Genomic DNA, 21,127 nt, shown 5'->3' with positions numbered 1-21,127 from the left:
GATGTGTGTCCATCACATGATTACTCCACATTCCATATGTAAAAACGAATCAGAAGGAATAGAGTACGAACTCTTTGATTTGAAAGATGGTTAGAATAATGGATGGAACCAAAGTAGGGAGATGGAGATGAATAGAAGAGCTGAAGCAACCCTCTTGATAGAGTTACTTTCTTCATTCATAGTCAACACTGACTCAAAGGTACACAAAAGAACCTAGAGATTTCCAGCAATTTATACCCATAAAAACGTAAATCAATATTGTAAAACATAGTATCCTAAAATAAAGATACAGATGGTGGTCACCCATCACCTTGCAATTCCATTTTTAATTACTTCCTGAAGGTCATTAGAGGAAACACTAAGCCTTGAGAGAGTTTGTTCCATAGCATATGGGCCAAGCATTCTTTGTAAGCCTCTGCCCTCTTTACTTCTCCTACTTGAAGACCACTGATACAGTTTGCTGGGAAGCATGCGTAAGATGGGCCGTTTGCATACACAGGAACTAAGCCACATTGAACTTTATGGCTTAAAGCCAATGCTTTGAAATGTACCCAGAACTCTGTTGGCAACCAATCCAAGAACCATAATGTGTTAATAAGACAGTGTGTCATAACACCTGCGTTTTGACTGTGGTGGCTATCATTCACAGACAAGTGAGATGCTGCATTTTGGATCAGTTGCACTTTTCAAGTGGTCCTCAAAAGCAGGCTCATCTAAGGCGCATTGCAATAATTCAAAAAGATGGGGATGAGAACATTAGTCCCTGTAACCACAGTCTTCTGCTCCAAGTAGGGCTATGACTGGCATACTAGCCAAAGCTGTACAAAAGTCTCTCCACGACATAGCCTCCAGCTGCCTTTCTGACAATAGCTGTGAGTCCAGAAGGACCCCCAAGTCATGGACCTGCTCCTTCTCACCCTGGACTAAGGGATGTGCTCTCCCAGTGATTTTAATAGATGCTAAACACCAGTGGGGAGAGGATTGAATCCTGAGACACCCCACAAATGAACACCCACTGCGGTGACCTCACTTCCCTACCACCACTTTGTCTGCTTAGGAAAGAATGGATCCACTGCAGCATAGTACCACAACTCCCAACCCTTTCAGGTCCAGAAGTGAGCCATAGTCAATAGGACAGGACACTGCTGCAAGATCATATAAGACCAGGAGAGGCATACTGCCCGACACAGGTCCCAACAAAGGTCATCCACCATAGCAGCTAATGCTGTTTCCATCCACTACTCATGCCTAAATCCAGACTGAAAGAGATCTAGGTAATCTACTTCCTCAAGGGCCTTCTATAGCTAACTCCCCACCACCTTCTCACCAGCCTTCCTTGAAAAAAGAATGGTTATACACTGAGCAATAACAATTTGGGTCAGGGAGGACTCCTTGAGAAGTCCCACTGCTTCCTTTGAGGCGGATGATGGAAAGTGCTGACAGATGGCAACATCAAGAATCCCTGATCATCTCCCAGACCTAGCTCATCACTGGCTCTCAGCTGTTGGTAGGAATCAGGAGGGGCATGGGTCAAGTACCTGGTCCTCTCCATTGTGCTCCATAGGCTGAAAAGAGTCCCAGTAATTCCACTAGATGTTGACCCAGGCCATGCTGCAGATTCTGCCCATGAAGAGTCAAGACTACAGATAGTCCTCAGTTTATGATGGCAATTGGGACCGGAATTGCTGTCACTAAGTGATGTGGTCGTAAAGTGTGATATCACATGACCTTGCCTCTTAGCGACAGCAGTTCAGGCAGTCCTGGTTGCTGTCCTTAAGCGAGGACTTCACATGACTGCAACTTCCGACTTCCTGCCAGCTTCCTCATTGACTTTGCTTGTTGGAAGCTGGCAAGGAATGTTGGAAATCACAATCACATGACTGTGGCTAACTGCAACAGCTAGAACTACAAGAACTGGTCGTAACTACCACTCGTTCAGCACCATCGTAAGTTTGAACAGTTGCTGAATGAGTGGTCATTAAATGAGGATGATCTGTATGGCGAATGGGAGTGACATTAACAGCAATGTGCCCAGGACTGAGTGACAAAAAGAGGCCACCTGAGATACCATTTCAAGTAGTCTGGCTGCCTTCTGATTCCAGGAGTCCCTGAGGTGCTCAGACAGAGTCTTTCTTTCTCCTCAAGCTCTCTGCCTTGCCTTCTCCCACCTGCATTGTTGGCTGTTCATTGCTTTAAGCAGCAGACACTGTGGTCAGTCCTGCCAATCAAAGCAAATTCCACTGAACTCAGTGGGACCAGCCCTAGATGACATGCTGTCCATCATGATACATTGCAGATGGTTGGGTTCAGATGTCTTCCCATCCCCTTGGTGTTTTGTGGAATATCCAACCTTACCAAACTTTTGGTTTCTAATAAAGGTATTGCCCTGTGCAACTACCTGTATTTTTGTTAGCAAACAAGGTGCTAATCCGTAAGAGAATTCCTCCCCTTGGCTTATGCGGTTTCCCTTAGATACTGAGCCTTTGGTTAAGGGACTTTGTCAAAAGCAACTTGAAGGTCTCAAGTACTGTATATACTCAAGTATATCCCTATTAAGCCTCAGTAGCTGTTGTTAATATTCTCATTTGTGGGACTGCTTGTGCAACTAACTCTGTGTGCTTGTGCCTTTTGTACAATCTCCCCATAAGTTTGGTAGAAAAGCCAACCTATCTCATGCACGCATGCATATACACGCACACAAACCCAAACATGCCTAGACAATGTGAGCAGAACGAGAGTCATGGCAACCACGTCCTGTAATGTGTTCCCTTTCTTAAGATCCTCCATTGAGTTGACTGAGAAGTTTACCAATTTGCGATTCAAAGGATCAATTGATCACCTTCACTGCTGATGCTTTATTGAGTACAGCAAATGTTTTCTTGAGCATCTAAGCCAATAATAAGGCATTATTAACTGTACAAATTATCTCAGGTTGTAAAAAATGTATTGGGGCTGAAAAGCAAGTGGAAGATAGTTGCTTCCTTTTGACTCTTGGATTTGTGTAATTCAAGGGGGCAAGAATGTCTCCCAACTTTTGAACCCTTTTGCAGCCCTGTTGGTGGTTCATTCCACCCACAGCCAAGCGATGCCTTTTTCTTCCCAAAAGAGCAAAGAATTTTGTAGAAGAACAAATGCATTAAGGGCAGACATTTTCCAAAGTTGTCCCCTGTCACATATGCCAGCTGGAAGTATCACAACTCTCTTCCCTGTTTTGCTGAAAGATGGTGGCTGCCAGGTGGACCTTTTCCTTCCAAGGAGAGCCATAAGATCCCCTTTTTCTGACCTACAAGGTCAAAGAAGAAGGGTCTGGGAAATTCTCACCCGCCCACCACCTCCCACCCCCCGAAATAGGTTTGCATCCCTAGTTGCTGAGGCCCATCAGCTACGACTCAGTCGCTCCCATGCCTCTGTCCCCATTACTGCAAAGTGGTCCCTGAAATGTCCACCCCAGCCTAGAGCAGGTGGCCCTGCCCTCCTTCAGCTGGTACTTGTTGGATAAAGGTCTCTGTTGCTGCCTATATGCTAATATATGCTAATAGCTCTTTGCTATTGTTTTGCTCATCTGAAGCCCTCTGGTGGACCATAGACGGTACAAAAGGGTGAGTGTGGCTGCCTGCTGGACTGTTTCTCTTCCATTTAATATATATCTATATATATCTCAAGATATATATATTTATATGTCTCGGTTCTTGCTTTCTGCTTGCTTGCATGGGGGCTGCAGCTGAGATAATGCCATGAGTTTCACATTCATTGAGTTTCTGAAGCAAAGGACTCTGCCAACTAACTCTGTTGCAGCTACTAACACTGCTGCTTCCTCTGGTCTGCAGTAGTTCCTACAGGTGCATGAAAGGAAAGGGGCAGGGGGGAAATGGATCTGTCCATCCATCATGGGGCATGCTGAGAAATGGGGAGGGAAGCGGGGCAGGAATCGTTCACTGTTTCAGCAGCCTTTGGAGCTGGGCTGGGTCCGCCGTGCCCAGCCAGACCATACGGCATGGCGTTTGCTTTTGTCAACCATGCAGAATATTCATAGCACCAAAATGGCACACAGCGGAGGCCTCAGTTGTGTGGCCAGGTGGGTCAGCATTATTGAGCGCTTCCTGATCTCAGGCTAGGGGCTGGGAGCGCGACTGGGATTTAGTGAGCCAGAGAGAGGGTTGTCACCCTCCTTCTGGTATCTGGAGGTGGGGAGGGGGGTTGGCCGGCTGGCCAGACCTGACATCCATTCCTGAGTTCCAGTGACCAGCTCAAGAATGTGGAGGGGACTTGGGATGGCCTGCAAGGGCGGGGGGAGGGGGGGGAGAAGCTGCACAGAGCTGTTGCCAGCCACCATGACTAACACTGGGAACTCGACTGGGCAGTGCCTCTGGGGAGACCACAAGAGATGTCCATAGGAGAGTCTCTAGAGTGGGGCAGGAAGGCATTTGCTCTGCATGCAGACACCCCCAGTGTCACGCCCTGACATTTCCAGCAAAAGGCTCTCCAGGAGCAGGGCTGGGAGAAGCCTTGGAGAACCGGCTCACCCTCATGTTTACCCATAGTCTGCACATTGCCATATTCACAGGCTTCGTCCTCATTCCTGTTAGGTTTGCCCATGAAGGGAGCGGCGCAGCTAGACATCCCGCAGCTAGCACCCCATGATACCCTTGGGGAAAGAACAGAATCTCCCCAAGCAAGAGATTTTGTAGAAGTTTTAACCGTATTGTTACTTATTTTAAAACCAAGAAAGGAGTGCCAGCAAGTGCATCACTAAACTGACTGGAGTGATGGCTAAAGTAATTTTGTGAATCGTGTGCTCTGCTCCTTCCATGGTTCTTTCTCCCACTTCCTTGCTAGAGTATAATCTAAAAATAATCCCAAATGGGCTGTGTCCAGAAGCCCTAAATCTTGCTTGGCTTGCCAGCACATTTAACAAAATGCAATGGCCTATTGCATAACCCTGCTATCCCAAACAGTATTCGGGGCAGAGAGAGGCAATTTTAATCTAAAACTGTTGGGTTCTTGGTGTTCTCTGACCTTGATTGTTTCTCTGTAGAAACAATCAGGGAAGGTAAGATTGCCCTGCCAATCTTGGTTGGAATGTGGTTTCTTGGTTGGGTGCAGATAAACTCACCAGATAAACTATCAGGAAAGTAGTAATACCCTTGTCAAAGAGCTATCATGGAAGAAGCCACACCCCATTCTCCCAAGCACTGATGATGTTACCTAGTCTGGTAATGAAATGTCTGCAGGAAAGCAACCAAGCTCAGAGAAGGAACCCAACAATTCAACTCTGAGCATCTAAAACTGTCACAGGACAACTGTGAGATAAATTTTCTCTTCTCCCTGGTCAGCTGTATTGTATGAATGCAAATATCTAGTGGGCAAGCCTCGCCAGTCCATCGTCCAAGCCTTCTGCATCCAGTCAAGTGGCTGAGAAAGCAAGGGATCCGTTGCAGAAGAGGCCCTGGCTGAGATGCGTCTCCTGCTTCCCAGCCACTGATTGGCTACAGCATCATGGCAACTGCTGACCAAGGGGGAAGGGGCCATTGATTTAAGGTAGTCATGCCCACACTCCCCTGGGTATGAGCTCCCCAGGCTGGACTGAGGCAGTTTGTACTTAAAAAAAAGAGGGACCTTGACCCTTTTGAGCGATGGTGTGCTTCCCGTCCAACTGAAAGAATCATGGCTGGATTAAACTGATGGTGTGCCCTTGACTGAGGGGGTCACTTCTTTTTAGGATATTTGTTCTGACAAAGGGGGAATGTATTAAGCTCAGATTTATTTTCCTGTAAACTTATCCACATCACAGATGGAATCTGGTTTAGTATCCCTGCAGTGGCTCCAAGCAACCATAAGAATGAGGGAGAGCTCTTGTGGGTAAGGAAGGAGGGACAGGAAGGTGGTTCCTCCTAGATTGGATCTCAGCTCAGTTTGAATGGCCTTGGTGACAATCCTCGGGTTGCAGCTTCTGCCAGATTGGTGAACAAGCATCCAGGATATGACTGGGATAAGGAGGTCCATCCAGCCTGCCTTGCCATCCCCGCCGTGCCAGTTAGAAGGATTGAAACTCTCAACTCTGCCAGACTGAGTTCTAAGCAGCAACAACGAGCAAGACTGGGAGGAGGGAAGCAGCATTGAAAGGGCCAATTATTACTCCTTCCCCAGTCAGGTGCCCCATCCCTCAGTCCCCCAGTTGTGCATTTGAAGGTGGGTGAATGGGACAGAATAGGCCTTGGGCTGGTACATGGTCCACCCTGCTGTCCAACAGTTTCCTACCATGAGCAAGTCAGAATGGTCTCAGAAGTGTGTCTTGAGCCCTCCCAGCTTGTTCAGGGGGATTTTGACACACGTTAAAACTATTCAGGGGAAAAAGCTCAGGACTTGGCGGTGAGAGGTCTCAGTTGGTATCTGGTGCCATTCACGTTGGACCTCATCTTCTGTGTTTGGGGGTGAGGGAGGAGATAGAATCCCACAGTTGGAAGGGGCCATCAAGTCTAACTCCTCCTCAGGACAGAGATCCAGATTAAAGCAACCCAGACAGTTGAAATACTGCTTAAATACATTCCATTGAAGGAAAGTCCATGCCTGTTCTCAAGGCTGATTGTTCCAGATTCTTTGGTCTCTCTACATAGGACTTACAGTCCAGGCCCCCACCCTCCTTGCTTTTTCTGAACCTATTCTGGTTTCTCTGAATCCTTGAAGCATTGTTTCCAAAACTCAACACAATATTGAAACGGGCTCTGACCAAGGCAAGATAAAGCAGAGCAATTGCTTCCTCTGATTTGGGAATTGCACTTTTATTGATTCAGCAGTCTCCTTTGCAACCCTATCTTTCTGCTATCTTATATTCAGCTTGCAATCAGCCATTTGTCCAATCCCCCTTATGAAGCCAGATAACTCCCCCCTCTGAAGCTGTACATTTATTCCCTAAGCAAGTGCCTCTTAAATTTCATTCTGTTATTTTCAGAGGAGTTATCTAACCTACCTAGTTCATGTTGACCTTATATGTCTTCTGGAGTATTAGCTATCTCACTCAATGTTGTATCATCTGCAAATATGATTAGCACTTCTTCATCTAAGTCAGTGATGAAAAGAGTTGAGGGCCAGGGCTTAACCTTGTGGCACTCCCCAATGATATCTCTCTACAGTTTTATGAAGAACTGTTGATAAGCACCCTAAATAAGATTTTTAAACACTTAACTGTCATACCGAGCTAGCTGTTAATCAGAATATCAGGGAGTACTTATATCAAATACTTGGTGGAAATCTAGATACATCATGCATTCCCACAATCAGTTTAGGAAGCTGTGCGATCAAAAGATGAAAGTTAGTCGAGTAAGTCTTGTTCTTGAAGAATCCATACTGACCTCTTGTAATTTCTCCACTGATTTCAAGGTGCTTGTTCATCAATGTTGATGTCATCCTCACATCATCCTGAACCTCAAGCCCTTTCAGGGAATGGTTGTGACCAGAGTGTGGAAGAACTTGGTATATTCTTTGTCATTAAAAAAATCACCACTTGGTGAGTTCTGGATTAGAAATCTCTCTGATGTTCAGCAGACCAGCTCACATAGTTTTCTTCCAGGAAACTGATGGATCCAAACAGTTTCTTGAAGGTTCTTGACACTGTAGGAGGAGAGCCATGTTAGTCCATGGTAGCAAAAAATCAGGAGGAAGTCTGGTAGAACCTGCTCTGACTCAAATGCTATTAAAAAGCGTAGGTTTTTGTTAGAGCGTTTTGCTGATTGGGTGGGGATGGGGGTCATCTTAGCAGGTGAAGTGGACAAACCCTAGCTGATGTCTGGAATGTGGAAGTTAGTTACTTAATTCTACTCAGCCCATGTGGTTGAGTCTCCTGAGTTCATTCTCTGAGTGAGTCCGACTCAATGAGCCATGAGGTGAGTGAGGAGGGGAGAACTTGAGTAACGTCGGGAGGGTGGATCCAGCCAAACACAGACAATCATTGCATCTGAACAGAGCTTTCTGACAGAGTTTTTCAGGCGATCAAAAACCTATTACATTCCAGCTTGGGAGAGAAAAAAGTAGGATTCATGTTGCAACCAGTTTGCGCAACTCTTTTCAGATAGAATGGCTTGAAACAGTGATGGGTGAGAGGCATTTCACCATAAGAGTAGCACCACTTAGCCACAATTAAAGTAGTAAACCACATTTTACTGTTTGTAACAAACAATGCTGAATTTATGGTGCCAAGTCTTACAACATCATTGAAGGTGCAATTGGGATTAGAGCTACAAGTTTGTAAACTGCTGCTTTTCACTACATTCCCAATGGACTGTGTTATCTGAATTAACATTCAAAATGCAAGAACAAATGCATGAACATCTGTCAGCAGCTCTGGACGTAGAGAGACCAAGCAATCCAGGAATTGCAAATCAGATTTGCTTATTATTTCAGAAAAATATGAATTGTGCAGGCATTCCCTAATCTCCAGTGAGGTTAAAGCAGCATTGGAATGCAAATTTACCAAGTTCTTTCTTCAGAAATATGTAACATATACAAGTCCGTATGTTGGTTCACTGATCTCTCTACAGTGCTGAGTTCAAATCCACTTCAGATTTCCAGTTTAAATCCTTTACACTGAACAGGAGGAAAAAAAATTTATCTTTCAATCTCCACAAAGATCAGGCAACTGAGTCCTGCAGCTCCGATGAGCAGAAACAGATGAAAATGGATATGAAATCTGTTTATTTACATAGCTTAGATTTGAAGAGAGACCAGCTCTGCAAAGAAGAAAAAACTCAGCACTGAAACTGAAGAAGCTAGAAATTTCCACATATTAACATTCAGATAGTAGAAAAATACATAGAAGAAATATGAGAAAAGTTTAAAACAAATGCATAAATTTAAGCATTTCTGATACTAGAAGATGGATAATATAAATCTTCGATCTGAGGTTAAATTTTAGATCTTACCTTTTTATCAAATATAGTCCGAATATCTTGCTTCTTCAGGAAAGAGTTCTGTGCTGGGATATAGCAAAACTAGATATGGCAAAAATAAGAGACAAAAGATTGTCTAATAGTGGAAGCTTATTTTAACAATCTGACACTTCTTTGAAGTCTGAGAAGTATTTGAGTTTCCCTTAAATCAAGATCTCCAGCACTGCAGGATTCCTTTCTCCCAGTGTTCCTGTATGATATTTCTGCTTCCTCAAGAGCATCTTCCCTGTCGATCCATATGAAGGAGGGCTGATCCTCTTGGATCCTCCACTCTCTGAAGGAGAAGATGTCAGGACCACACTTGGCAGCTTGTCTCCCAGAAGGTGGCAGGATAAAGAGGTCAGAAAGGCCAAGTTGGCCACGGCAGCAAGATCAAAGCCGCTATCTTGATTTTTTGATACCCTGGAGCAGTGTTCCTCTCATTGACTATGCAAAAGCCTTCGATTGTGTGGATCACAACAAACTGTGGCAAATTCTTAAAGAGATGGGAGTACCAGACCACCTTACCTGTCTCCTGAGAAATCTGTATGCAGGCCAAGAAGCAACAGTTAGAACCAGTCACGGAACAACCGATTGGTTCAAAATAGGGAAAGGTGTACGACAAGGCTGTATACTGTCACCCTGCTTATTTAACCTATATGCAGAGTACATCATGAGAAATGCCAGGCTGGAAGAATCACAAGCCGGAATTAAGATTGCAGGAAGAATCATCAACAACCTCAGATATGCAGACGATACCACCCTAATGGCAGAAAGTGAAGAAGAACTAAAGAGCCTCTTGATGAGGGTGAAAGAGGAGAGTGCGAAAGCTGGTTTGAAACTCAACATTAAAAAAACTAAGATCATGGCATCTGGACCCATCAATTCCTGGCAAATAGAAGGGGTAGAAATGGAAGCAGTAACAGACTTCATTTATTTGGGCTCCAAGATCACCGCAGATGGAGACTGCAGCCATGAAATTAAAAGACGCTTGCTCCTTGGGAGGAAAGCTATGGCAAGCCTAGATAGCATATTAAAAAGCAGAGACGTCACCTTGCTGACAAAGATCCGCATAGTCAAAGCTATGGTTTTTCCAGTAGTAATGTATGGCTGTGAGAGCTGGACCATAAAGAAGGCGGAGCGCCGAAGAATTGATGCCTTTGAACTGTGGTGCTGGAGAAGACTCTTGAGAGTCCCCTGGACTGCTAGGAGGTCAAACCAGTCAATCTTAAAGGAAATCAACCCTGATTGCTCATTGGAAGGATCGATAATGAAGCTCAAGCTCAGATACTTTGGTCACCTAATGCGAAGAGAGGACTCTTTGGAAAAGACCCTGATGCTGGGAAAGATTGAAGGCAAAAGGAGAAGAGGACGGCAGAGGATGAGATGGTTAGATAGCATCACTGAAGCAATGAGCATGAAACTGAGCAAACTCAGGGAGGCAGTGAAGGACCGGAAGGCCTGGCGCAATATGGTTCATGGGGTCACGAAGAGTCGGACACGACTTAACGACTAAACAACAGCAGTGTTCCTCAACCTTGGCAACTTTAAGATGTATGGGCTTCAACTCCCAGAATTCCCCAGCCAGCATGGCTGGCTGGGGAATTCTGGTAGTTGAAGTCCACACATCTTAAAGTTGCCAAGGTTGAGGAACACTGCTCTGGAGATAAGTAGATGCCTAATAGAATTTAGATTAATAAAACTGGGATGCTTATTTAAAAGAAAGTAGCATTCTAATTGTATTCAGTTTCTATTAAGCACTACTTATCCTAACAATACGCACACTTCCCCATTGGCACTCTTATCAGGGTACTAAAGGTCTCCTATCATGAGCATTTAATGTCTCTCTCCAACATCTGATTTATCTTAAGTATCTTGGAGGCTCATGTTTCAGCTCTTTCAGACAGAACCTCTTCTGGCTTAGGGAGACAGATTTTTATACAGGAAAACCTAAGCAAGACTAAGCTAATGCAGAAATTTCACTTTTTAAAAGAGAAATCTGGCAAATTGTTGGAGAGGCAGGGATTTCCCTGCTTTTGGAAGCCAGGTCTTGAGTAGGGGGATTTGTTTTCATGTTTGATGCACCACAGCAAAATCTGTGGCATCTTGGGGAAAGCAAAGTTTCCTTTTGTAAAGAGTTATCAATAGTTCAACTGGGCTGTGAAAGGCTTACTCGTTTATTCCATCCATTTAGAGGTACTTGGTGGTTTCTCTTAAGGAGAGGCAGCCCTCTCTTAAGGGAAGTCCCCACCACACCTCGAGGAGAATCCACTTCCTTGTGACTGGAAACTCCCTTAGAGGCCAGGTGCACCGCTGTGGAATCCAAGGGTTGTGCAAAAGCCTCTCTGCCCAGAGTTTCAGGGAAGGGACCGCAGGCAAGGAGAAACGTGTTCAGCAAACCAGAGACTTCCACACTCAAGGGAACACGTGGTGGTGGAGGTTTCCCAGTGCTGTTCTATCAAGTCATAGCTAATCCTGGCGCACAGATTGTGCTGAGCTGGTGTCATTTCTTCAGCTTCCAGATGAACGAGTTGTGGTTTGCAGACCATGATTGAAGCTCAGGGTCTTGTGCTAACCTGGCTATTATGGCTTTTTCAGCAAACTGCAATTAAAGCAAGGCATGGAGTTGCATAATGATAAGCCCAACCAGGGTTGGCAGTCTGACTGGACTGCATGGGCTGCTTCCAAGCCCCCTTGGGCCACCACTCGGAGGAGGAAAGTTTCCCCTTAGGAGTATTACTGCACCCTTCCCTAGATGATCCCCCCTCAAGTTGTGGGGTCTCTTTCCTTTCCACCATTTCCTTTTGTTTAACAAAGAAGGCCCAGACAAAGGAGAGGTCCTCAGCTTTATCCTCCATGCCACAGCTGTAGAGCATCACAGAGCAGTGCAAGTGTTTTTTCTTGCTTTATGAGGTATCTATCAGGAGCTCCTGGCAGCATTCTGTCCTCCCGTTGTCTTCCACAGCAACAGTCCCAACTCTGGGCTGAAAGGAAAGGGCCAGCCCAAAGTCCCCCATGGAGTTTCTGTGGCTGAGGGGGGCTTGAACCCAAGTCTCCCCACTCCTGCTCCAGCACTTTCACCACTAGACCACCTAGCTCTTGGGCTGAGAGAGGGAGAGTGGGTTCTGCAAGTTTCTCAATCACTTTGCCTCATACTTGCTCTCCAGAATATCACAATGAGCTTCCTCTTATTTGCACTTGGCCTTGTCTTCTGGATGCAAGACTAAGTTTTGCCACTGAATCCATACCTAAATAGGATCTGGCTAAAGTGCCCATGAAAACCCATATCTGGACTTCTCCCCGAAAGGGGTGGGTCTAAATATTCATACCAGCTTTTGGAGCTGCTCTTGTCACACCCCTTCTACATGAAGCCTTCTTGGGCTCTCTTGGTAAGGCTGCTTATTTCTTGGAAAAGAGTGTATCATGGTAAGTATCTCTCAATCTGAATGAAGTGCTGGCTGCTTATTCCTGAATCACTCTTTCTTCCAAAATAATTCAGAATTTTGACTTGCTTCTGGAGTCAGCACTTCAGCCAGTGGTTGGTTTGGTGACATTTTCTCTGCTGATCAATTTGTGAAAGATCAGTTGTGCAAATCTAGCAGATACCTTCTGGGAGGTGGCAGCAATCCCTGGAGAAGTCTTCCAGAAATGCAGGATGGGTGAGAACCCAAGTTGTGGTCCAGTCCAAGAGACGTTCCACCAGGGATAGTCCAGGAATGGGGAGAAACAGGGGAGGGCAGGGAGGAGTGGACACAGCATGGCTTGGGCCCCTCTTTTTCAAAGGAGGAAGAGATAACTCCAGTCCCTTCACCCGAGACCCCACAGCCATCATAGCTCCAGGGCCAAGAACCTCCTTGCTGCACGTGGTCGGGTCAAGGCAGTGATGGCCGCACCAAAGGAATCCAAAGTAATTTTCTTCCATTTGCTTCTTTCAGGATCTGAATGCTTTCGAAGCACAAATCTGTGCCCGGGGGGTGTCTCTCTCTTTCTCACTGGGCCTCACTCTCTTTTTGCTTTGCCACCCAATTGAGGGATCTGGAAAAGGGGAGGATGTCCCTATTCCTAAATTACCCATTGCTGCTCTAAGAGGTAACCGATTCCAGAGTCCTGCTGTGGACCTCCATCCGAACCTTACCTCTGGCCTACCGTACTGTATTGTCTGAACTGGTTTCGCTCTGCCTGCATCCAGCATTTTGGGGCTGGCATTTGAGGATCGGCTCTTGATGTGAAATGGTTTTGCAGTGTGCTTTTATGCCATTCTCTGCTCTCAGAGACGCCCCTCCGTTACATAGACTCTGCGCCGCTGCTTCCAGAACCTCCATCTAAAGTGGGTCTCCATGGGAGGAAAGAGCCGGCGGGGGCCTGCCAATGCTGGCTGACGTAGGCTTCTGCTTCTTTCATCGCTTGAATGTGTAATGCAACCTCCTTGGGCAGGAGTTTCAAATCAGCCCAAATCCCTACCATGCTTGTTGGAGTTGGGTGGGCCATTATGTGGTTGAGGGAGTGACTTAGGGGTTGGGTTCACTCAAGATCAGAGAATACTAGGGTTGGAAGTGACTCTGTAGAGGCCATCTTCAGCCAAGTCACAAAATTAAGCCAATTTCTTGGTTTCATCTGATATTAACTAAACAAATAGGCTGGGTTTGCCCCCCAAAAAAGAAAAGAAAAAACTTATCGAGGATAAAAGTAAACATGCTTAGTATGTTGTGCGACTTTGGCTGGTAGGTCGATTCGAGTTTGTGCGTGAACTCAGACGTTCTTTCTGAGAGGCTGCAGAGAAGGATCTGAAGGCACATGGCAAGGGTTCCACCTCTGGAAACAGCCCCCCAAATCACATCAAGTGGGAGAAGAGACCTTGGGCTTCCATTGCCCAGTTTGTGTCCAACGTGGGGTTCAGCTTGCTCTGGGCTTGTAGATTTTGGATTCTGGAACGTGACGGGTTTTACTCAAACGCTGGTGGGAACAGAGCAACTCTTGGTGGGACAAATGTCAGAGCGTCCCACTTCCAAAATGTATGAGTAACTTTGGAGGACTTTGTGTCATACTTTACACATCAGGAACACTTGGGTTTTTTTTCCACAGGACTGTTGCTCCCTGCCCCCCCCTAAGGAATTGGGCATGCAGCTGGGACTTTCCAGGGAAAGCCCAGCATTGGACATGAATTGCTTGACAAACCATTTGCCACCAAGATTTTTCCCTAACACCTTCTTAAAGTAAAACAGTAGGAGGAAAAGGAACTTTAGGAGAAAGGGGGCAATTTAAGTACGTGTGAGTGTGTGTGTATGTGTGTGTGTGCATGCATGTTAGGGAATTGTTGCCATAAAATGGGGGAATGAGTTATTCCATCTTGAATTCTGCATTTTCAGAATCATTTCCCACGCCTATAATTTTGACGGGGAGAACAGATGGAGCTGGGCTCTATGAAAGGCTGGAGGCTTCTCTTGTCGGGACCCTTTTGCCAGTCATCTCCTGGGTCTGGCAGAGGAGCTTATCCAAGAAAACCATGGAGATTCCTCTCCAGATTTGCCCATCTTGGTTTTGAACAGCTTGTGTGTTTTTTGGGTTTGTTGGTGCCAGAGTTAGGTGTGAAGTTAAACATAGCCTCATTAACACATCTGTGGGGTTTTGTCTGCTTTTAAACTCAGTTTGCTTCAGCTCAGGAAAGATCGTCCTCCTTTTCATCAAAACATTCCTTGGCACAGCCCTAATTTTCACAAGCATCACAGCCTGCGGCCCAGGAAAGACGTGGGCATCAGCCGCACTCTTGCAAACGTGGAACGTTGGGAGGATTTGCATGCATTCTCACAACTGGACGACAACAGCAGCACCAGCAAAGCATGACTTGCTTTTTTGGCCCAGCAGGCGTGTTCTGTTAGTGTAGGCTTGGCATGAGTTGGCATGTCTGATTGAGCCCAGCCACCGAGAGCAGCCCAGCCCAAGGGGCTCTGATGGCGGAAACGCAGGCCTTGCATGGGGAAGCACGCCGTGCACCGGTTCCTCCGAAACTCAGCGCGAGTATGACCCATTTGCAATGTGTCTGTGTGTTTGCTCGGTTGGGAGGGCTACAGCCTTGAGAGACTCTTCAGTGATTCTGGATGTCTTTCTCTAATGGATTGGTTAGTTGTTAGCAAATCGTTAGCCTCAGGCAGAAAGAAAAGGCAGTCTTTTGCTCCACTCAGCAGTGCTTCTGGGTGTAGGGGCAAAAAGGGAGTGCAGGGATTACACTGCCAGACAGTGGCTGGGTTCACCCTAAACTCTAAACCTGGGTTCACAAAGCACGGTCGCTTTGTTCACATAACATGCAGTGCCCAAATTAACCATGTAATAGCTGAACCAGAGGGCTGAAACCCCCCCGAATCGCCAAGCATCCCCTAGCCTCCCCAAGCCTGTTGGGCTTCCAGATGACCTGTGCCCTTCCTAACGTTTCCAACTCAGGACCGGCGGGATGCCTGCTGACCTGTGAGGTACTTCTGTTCCTCTCTGGCTCAGCCTCACCCTGTTAATGCTTTGCACTCGCTTTCATGGAGGGGCCAGCAAGGAGAGGCACCCCCCCACTTCATGCTCCCAGGCTTAAAGTGGCAAAGCATCAGGGTCAAGGCAGTGGCGTTTTCTGGAAGTGAAGTGGAGTTTCTGCTGCCTCCCTTTTCCTTCCTGAGACCCTGTTTCCAAGAGTCCATGTCCCAGCAGGGCCATTTCTTCAGTTACCAAATCCGGGGAGCACTCTCAAGGACAGGAAGCACATGTTTCAGTTAGGTCATGGCAGCTGGGCAGACTCAGCTTTTCCCTGTTTGGGAAACCATTGAAAATAAGACTTCTGCTGGACCGTCCTCGGTGGGCCAGATGTAGTGCTAGCTGGTGCCCTTTGGCAAGAGAACAGAAGGCCTTGCTGTTCTTCTTAACCTTCTCTTACATAGTAGCCTCTGGTTAAGTGTACAGGTAGTCCTCGCTTACCGACTGCCTTGTTCAGCAACCACTCAAAGTTACGACGGTGCTGAAAAAAATAACTTTATGAACCATGCCAGCATTTACGACCTTCGCAGCGTCCCTCAGCCACATGATTGCCATTACAGTCAGTACGCAGAGTCCTGTGCCTGGCCTGTTTTTTCCCCCCTTGTAGAGTGGAGAGATCGGAGAGGAAGGGATTACAAGAGACTAAGCGGGCACACAATGGGGAATACACATCGAAAGCAATGCAGTGGTGCCAGCAGCCATGAGCATGCTAGGCAAACAGCCCGGTATATTCCCCATTGTGTGCCCGCTTATTCTCTTGTAATCCCTTCCTCTCCAATGAATGTTAAATACGAACCTTAATTCCATTCTTGCTAATTCTTCTGGGCTAGGACAGGAGGTTGAGCTGTAAGGATGTTTGGTCTGGCGCCTTGGAAGGGTATGTTTTTAGCTATGTTTTATGGATTGTTGTGAGCCGCCTGGAGTCATTGTATGAGGTAGGCGGCCAGGTCATCCCGCAAATAAATAAATAAATAAATAAATAAATAAATAAATAAATAAATCCCAGCGACGGGGTGAGCATTCCAAGGGCAAGGGAATGGGGAAAAGGAAAGCACGCTTGCGGTCACTTGATTTCCCCACTTAGCAACTGCTTTGCTTAGCGATGGAGTTGCCGGTCCCAATTGTGGTCACTAAACGAGGACTGCCTGTATTATATTCCTGGGAAAAGCTGAGAAATACATTGCTGCACTCGTGTTGGCACCAAAAGAAGGGAGCGGTGTTTTTGACGTTCTTAAGAAGGGGCTTGGGAGCAGAGACTTCACGTGTCCTTTCCCCCTTTTTGTCTTCTCAGAGCGAAAGACTTGAAAAAGGAACTTGAAGAGCGAGACCACGGCAACGACAGCATCCCATAAGGAGTGCGGGGCTGTTGTGTTTCAGACTGTTTTCATTTTCTGTTTTTAGCAGAAACATGCAACAACAATTTCAAAAATGATTTGATTATTTAAAAAAAAAAAACTGACTGCTGCACCGAGAATATCGGCTGTAGGATTTTAATGGTAATGTTTAGTCATTACATTTGCACTTTCATGGACAATTTTTAATTTGTTCAGCAAGACATCTTGGAACTCAAATCTTTGGTTGGATCATTGGGGCAGGGAGGGGGGGAAGAGTGACACCCGGAAGGAGTTTTCATGAGTTGCTTCATTCCTCTCAAAAGTGAATAAAAAGAAGCAATCGATTACCATTTTCATATAGGGCTGTATTAAAAGAAAAACAAAAACCAATGTGTGGAACTGTACAAATATTATACCAAAAACGCAAAACCCCCACAATCCGAGAATGGCATTTCTGCATCTGTCAGGTATCTCCACGACCCGGACACGCTGGGATCCTCCATGGAAACACTTTGACCGCCTCCTGTCTTGCCTGGTCATTCCTCCTCCATCCCCTTTGCACGTCTGTCTTTCTGTTCTTCATCCGAACCCACGACACACCTTAGGTGCAACCGTTTAGATCCGCTGATCTTCAGAGATCCCGTGAGAGTTTTTCCAGAAGCTGTCAGTGTTTTTAAGGCAAACGGGTATTTACGAGGGGTGGGGGGGTGGAGAGAGAGAATGGGGTGAACAGCTCAAGCAAACTGTTCCTTTTCGGTGTCTTTTTTTCTCTCTCTTGAAAGCCTTCAAGTCTATCAACTGCCATATGCACTTCTCATATTTGGCACTTTATTTTCTGGCCTTACTTCACATAAGATTTTTACTTATTTAATTGCAATGATTTGTAAAGCATTTTGGTAACCTTGCAGACCTCTTGTTCGACTGAAGAGTCATGTGCAGATATGCTGACTGGACAGATCTATCGCCGAAGGGAGCAGCGTGGTACTGCATTCCGCCCAGTAAATTTCTTGTTTTGGCTATTTCATCAAAACAAAAACAAACAAACGGAAGGAAGGAAGGAAGGAAGGAAGGAAGGAAGGAAGGAAGGAAGGAAGGAAGGAAGGAAGGAGAAAGAAAAGAAGAAAGAAAAAGAAGGAAGAATGAAAAGAGAAAGAAAATAAAAATCTAGGCAGTTTCTGTATATAGGGACAAGGTAGAAATGGCAATGAAAAATAAATATTTGAAAGGGAATATATTGATTAATTGCTAAATATTTTATTCACAAAGGGTCAATAACTTGGCAAGAGAAATTTGCGTATTTGTATAGTTTTGTCTGAATGAACGAGAAAAGTGTGGATGTTTGTACATATTGTATATATTAAAACAGATGTGCATGAATTCAAGGAAAAAAGAAATGAAAAAGCAAAGCATTAGTGGCTTATGGTCTGTAAAATGAAACAAAAACTTTATTTCACTATAAGAAACTTTATTTTAAATGTTCTTTAGAAGAACATTTTGCTAAAGCATGAATAAACTGCAGAAGCAAAAAGAGCTAATGTATTTAGACTTAGGAAAAAAAAGGCAAAGTAACATTACTTTAAAAAAAAGAGATATGTTTACATTTGATTTTGGCTACCAGGAGTTTTTAAATTTCTTTTAACCTTCTTGGTTATCTTTTTTATTTTTTATTTTATTTAATTTCTCTCTCTTTTTTTGCCAATGGTGCCAAGTAAAGTGAATGCTAATATTGCTTAACAAAAAATTAAGTTATTTTGCAAAGCAGATAATCATAAGAATTCAAAATTGTATCTAGCTTAACACCATACACTCACTCCAATAAAGAACACTTAGAATGAACATAAACTTTAAAAAAAAAATTAAAAAAATAAAAAGAAATAGTATGAAAGTAGAAAAAAAATGTTTCACATGTCCATATTTCCTGCTGAAAGTCAGACAATGTACTAAATTGCACAAAATTTTTAAAGTTAAAAAAAAATAAAAGATGCAAAGGATACATAGGGGTGTCATGGTATATTTGCTATTTCCAGAGAGCAGCCAAAGAAATCTGTTTAGAATTCATCGTTTTGACAATGTGAAACGCAGACCGCCGCACGGTGTCCGATCGTGTGCGGCTGTGCCCGAGGAAGCTGGAGCGCTCCCTTTGGCTTCTGGAGGTCTCGCACCGCTTGCTGACCCCCCCGCCACCTGCCACCCCATCCTGTGCGTGTCTTGCTAGTGCCCGTTGGCCTCTTGGAGGGGTTTGGTTGATGGGACAAGACTGGTCTTGCTTGATCCCAGTTGCCAGATTCAACGTTTCGTTGGGCTCTGGAGGCCGGTTGTGAAGATAGGTACTCACAGTTCTGCAAAGCTTTGAAACAGACGTCTTTTAAAATGGCTATAAACCCATAAAGATTGAGACTTGAATTGGCCTGGGATCTAGGTGCCTTTTATATCATTATAATTGTTTCTCTCTTTTAATCACTTCCTTTCACTGCCAGGACTGAAGAATAATCCAGGCGGGTGGGTGCACGTGCAGTTTGTGACCCGCTTCAGTTAAGTAAAAAAGCAAATCGATCCATAAAACCTGCCCCGCCCAAGACGCTGAAGGCATTTGGCCCTCTCCGGACAGCTGCAGAGGCCCTGGCATCTGCCAGGGTGCTGGAGTGCCCGAAGAAGGTCCTTGGCGTGTGATTGACCAGATGGAGAGTCCCTCTTGGCTGAACACCAGCTGCTTCCTTCCTTCGGATGGACGTGGCTTTTCCTCCCAACAAGATTAATGACCTCTGGGGCGGTTTGCGAGCCTGTTCCTGTTGGCCAAAGGTTTCCAGAGAGAGTTGTAGCTTCTCAAGGTGTTCCGCCATCATTCCTTCCAGATCCACAGACTTGACCGGCTGGCAGCCTGTCCTCTGCTGGAGCAGGGGCTGCCCGCAAGGCAAGTTGAGGAACGTTGCTACCTGCAGCCCCTCCCAGGGTCCCTTGCTGGAACCACCCGTGCGCACGTCCCAAACAGCTTTGCGGGATTGGGGCCACTTGCTTTGGGCCAATCGATGACCTCTGGCACATTCTGTGAAGACCGTGTCATGCTTTGGGGCGTGTCCCTCCCTGGTGTGCAGGACTCTGCGTCAGGTTGGTGCCTCAGCCCCTTCCTGCCTGCTCTGCCCTGAAAACCAGATCAGGGAACCCTCTTGTATCTCCCCCAAATCCAGAATTGCTCCTTTGTGTGACTTCACTTGTGTGAAACGAATGATCCTGTGTGAACGAAATAAAGAATATAACATGAACCCCCTCTGTTGCACGCTTCGTGGCAGTTCCACACAGTAGTTGGTGCCCAAACAGAGGTGGGGGGGGGTCCCTGAGACTTGCATGTAAACCTAGTATAGATGTCTCCTTTTGTAAGTTTTATTTTTGTAACTGTGCATGTTAAAAGCATCACTGAACCAATGGATCTGTTGAAGAATTCAACTGCTGGAACCATGCAAAATGTTTTGAATTGCCCTTAAAATATGGAAAATGTTTTCTGAATGCTTTATATTCTTTCTGCTGTAAATTAAAAAAGAAGAAAATTTCCCCATTTGAAGCATGTGGGCTTTTTGTTTGTTCTATTTCGGGTGCATCACCTGAGCGCATCACTCTCTGCATTCCTAGGGAAATCCTGGAGTCTCCAAACCTTGAATAACTCCTTAATCATTCCCGCTGTTCTTAATTTGGGTGGTGGTCTGCATAGAAGTTGTTCTCCTGGAACATTAGGAACATTTTCAGTCTCCAAAACCATTCCTTTATCAAGAGTACTGGACATTCTAGAATGTACCCTGTGACATGTTTTAGCTGGTAACAGCTGAGATGTGTTGGGCTTCATAAAATTTTCTAAGTGGCGTCAGAGATTCTCCTCCACCCCTTTGGTTTGGGCCAGCCTTCTTGGTCTTTCAGTCACACTGATAGTTATCAAAGCAGAAGGTAGGGATCTGTTAATGCAGATGAACATTCTGCTCCTCAGATCAAGGTAGTAGCTTAGTAGATCAGGGGAATGCTGCAGACATAGTATAACTTGAGCTTGGCAAAGCCTTAGTCTCTTGTGATTCTCCTTCAGATTGTAAAATATGGGGTAGGTGATACTATTAAATGTACTCACTGTTGAATGACAACCAAAGAACACTAATTAATGGCTCTACTTGGAGGGAAATATCACGTAGAAGGACACAAAGGTTTGTCCTGGGCTGGTCATTTGGATCAATGGCTTGGAGAAGGGAGTTGAGGGGAGACTTAGAAAGTTTGCAGGTGACCACAAAGCTGGGAAGGTTGTCTGATTCTTCAGAAGAAAGAGAGATCAACAAGACCTTCAGCAGTGGGCTGAAATGCATAGGATAGATTTAACAGGGAGAAATG

At 45.4% G+C, this 21,127-nt stretch overlaps 1 protein-coding gene across 3 annotated transcripts in view; it reads left to right on the top strand.

Moving 5' to 3' along the window:
* Positions 1–20,333, top strand: part of CAMTA1 (calmodulin binding transcription activator 1) — a 690,646-nt gene extending 670,313 nt beyond the window's left edge. The window contains exons 21-22 of one of the 3 annotated variants that reach the window (XM_088147581.1): positions 3,569–3,599; positions 16,723–20,333. In XM_088147581.1, the coding sequence (XP_088003707.1) occupies positions 3,569–3,599; positions 16,723–16,749 (58 nt within the window). In that variant the 3' untranslated portion in view covers positions 16,750–20,333. The remainder of the gene's footprint in view (positions 1–3,568; positions 3,600–16,722) is intronic. The other 2 variants (XM_088147580.1, XM_088147582.1) reach the window with 2 other exon arrangements.
* The last annotated feature ends 794 nt before the right edge of the window (positions 20,334–21,127 follow it).

Source organism: Python bivittatus, unplaced genomic scaffold, assembly GCF_059951505.1.
Source record: "Python bivittatus isolate LINGU-HERP-01145 unplaced genomic scaffold, Pbiv_v1 ctg000510_np1212, whole genome shotgun sequence".
In the NCBI taxonomy this organism is placed as follows: domain Eukaryota; kingdom Metazoa; phylum Chordata; class Lepidosauria; order Squamata; family Pythonidae; genus Python; species Python bivittatus.
Note: the sequence above shows the minus strand (reverse complement) of the source record. Positions and strands in the feature narration are given on the sequence as shown.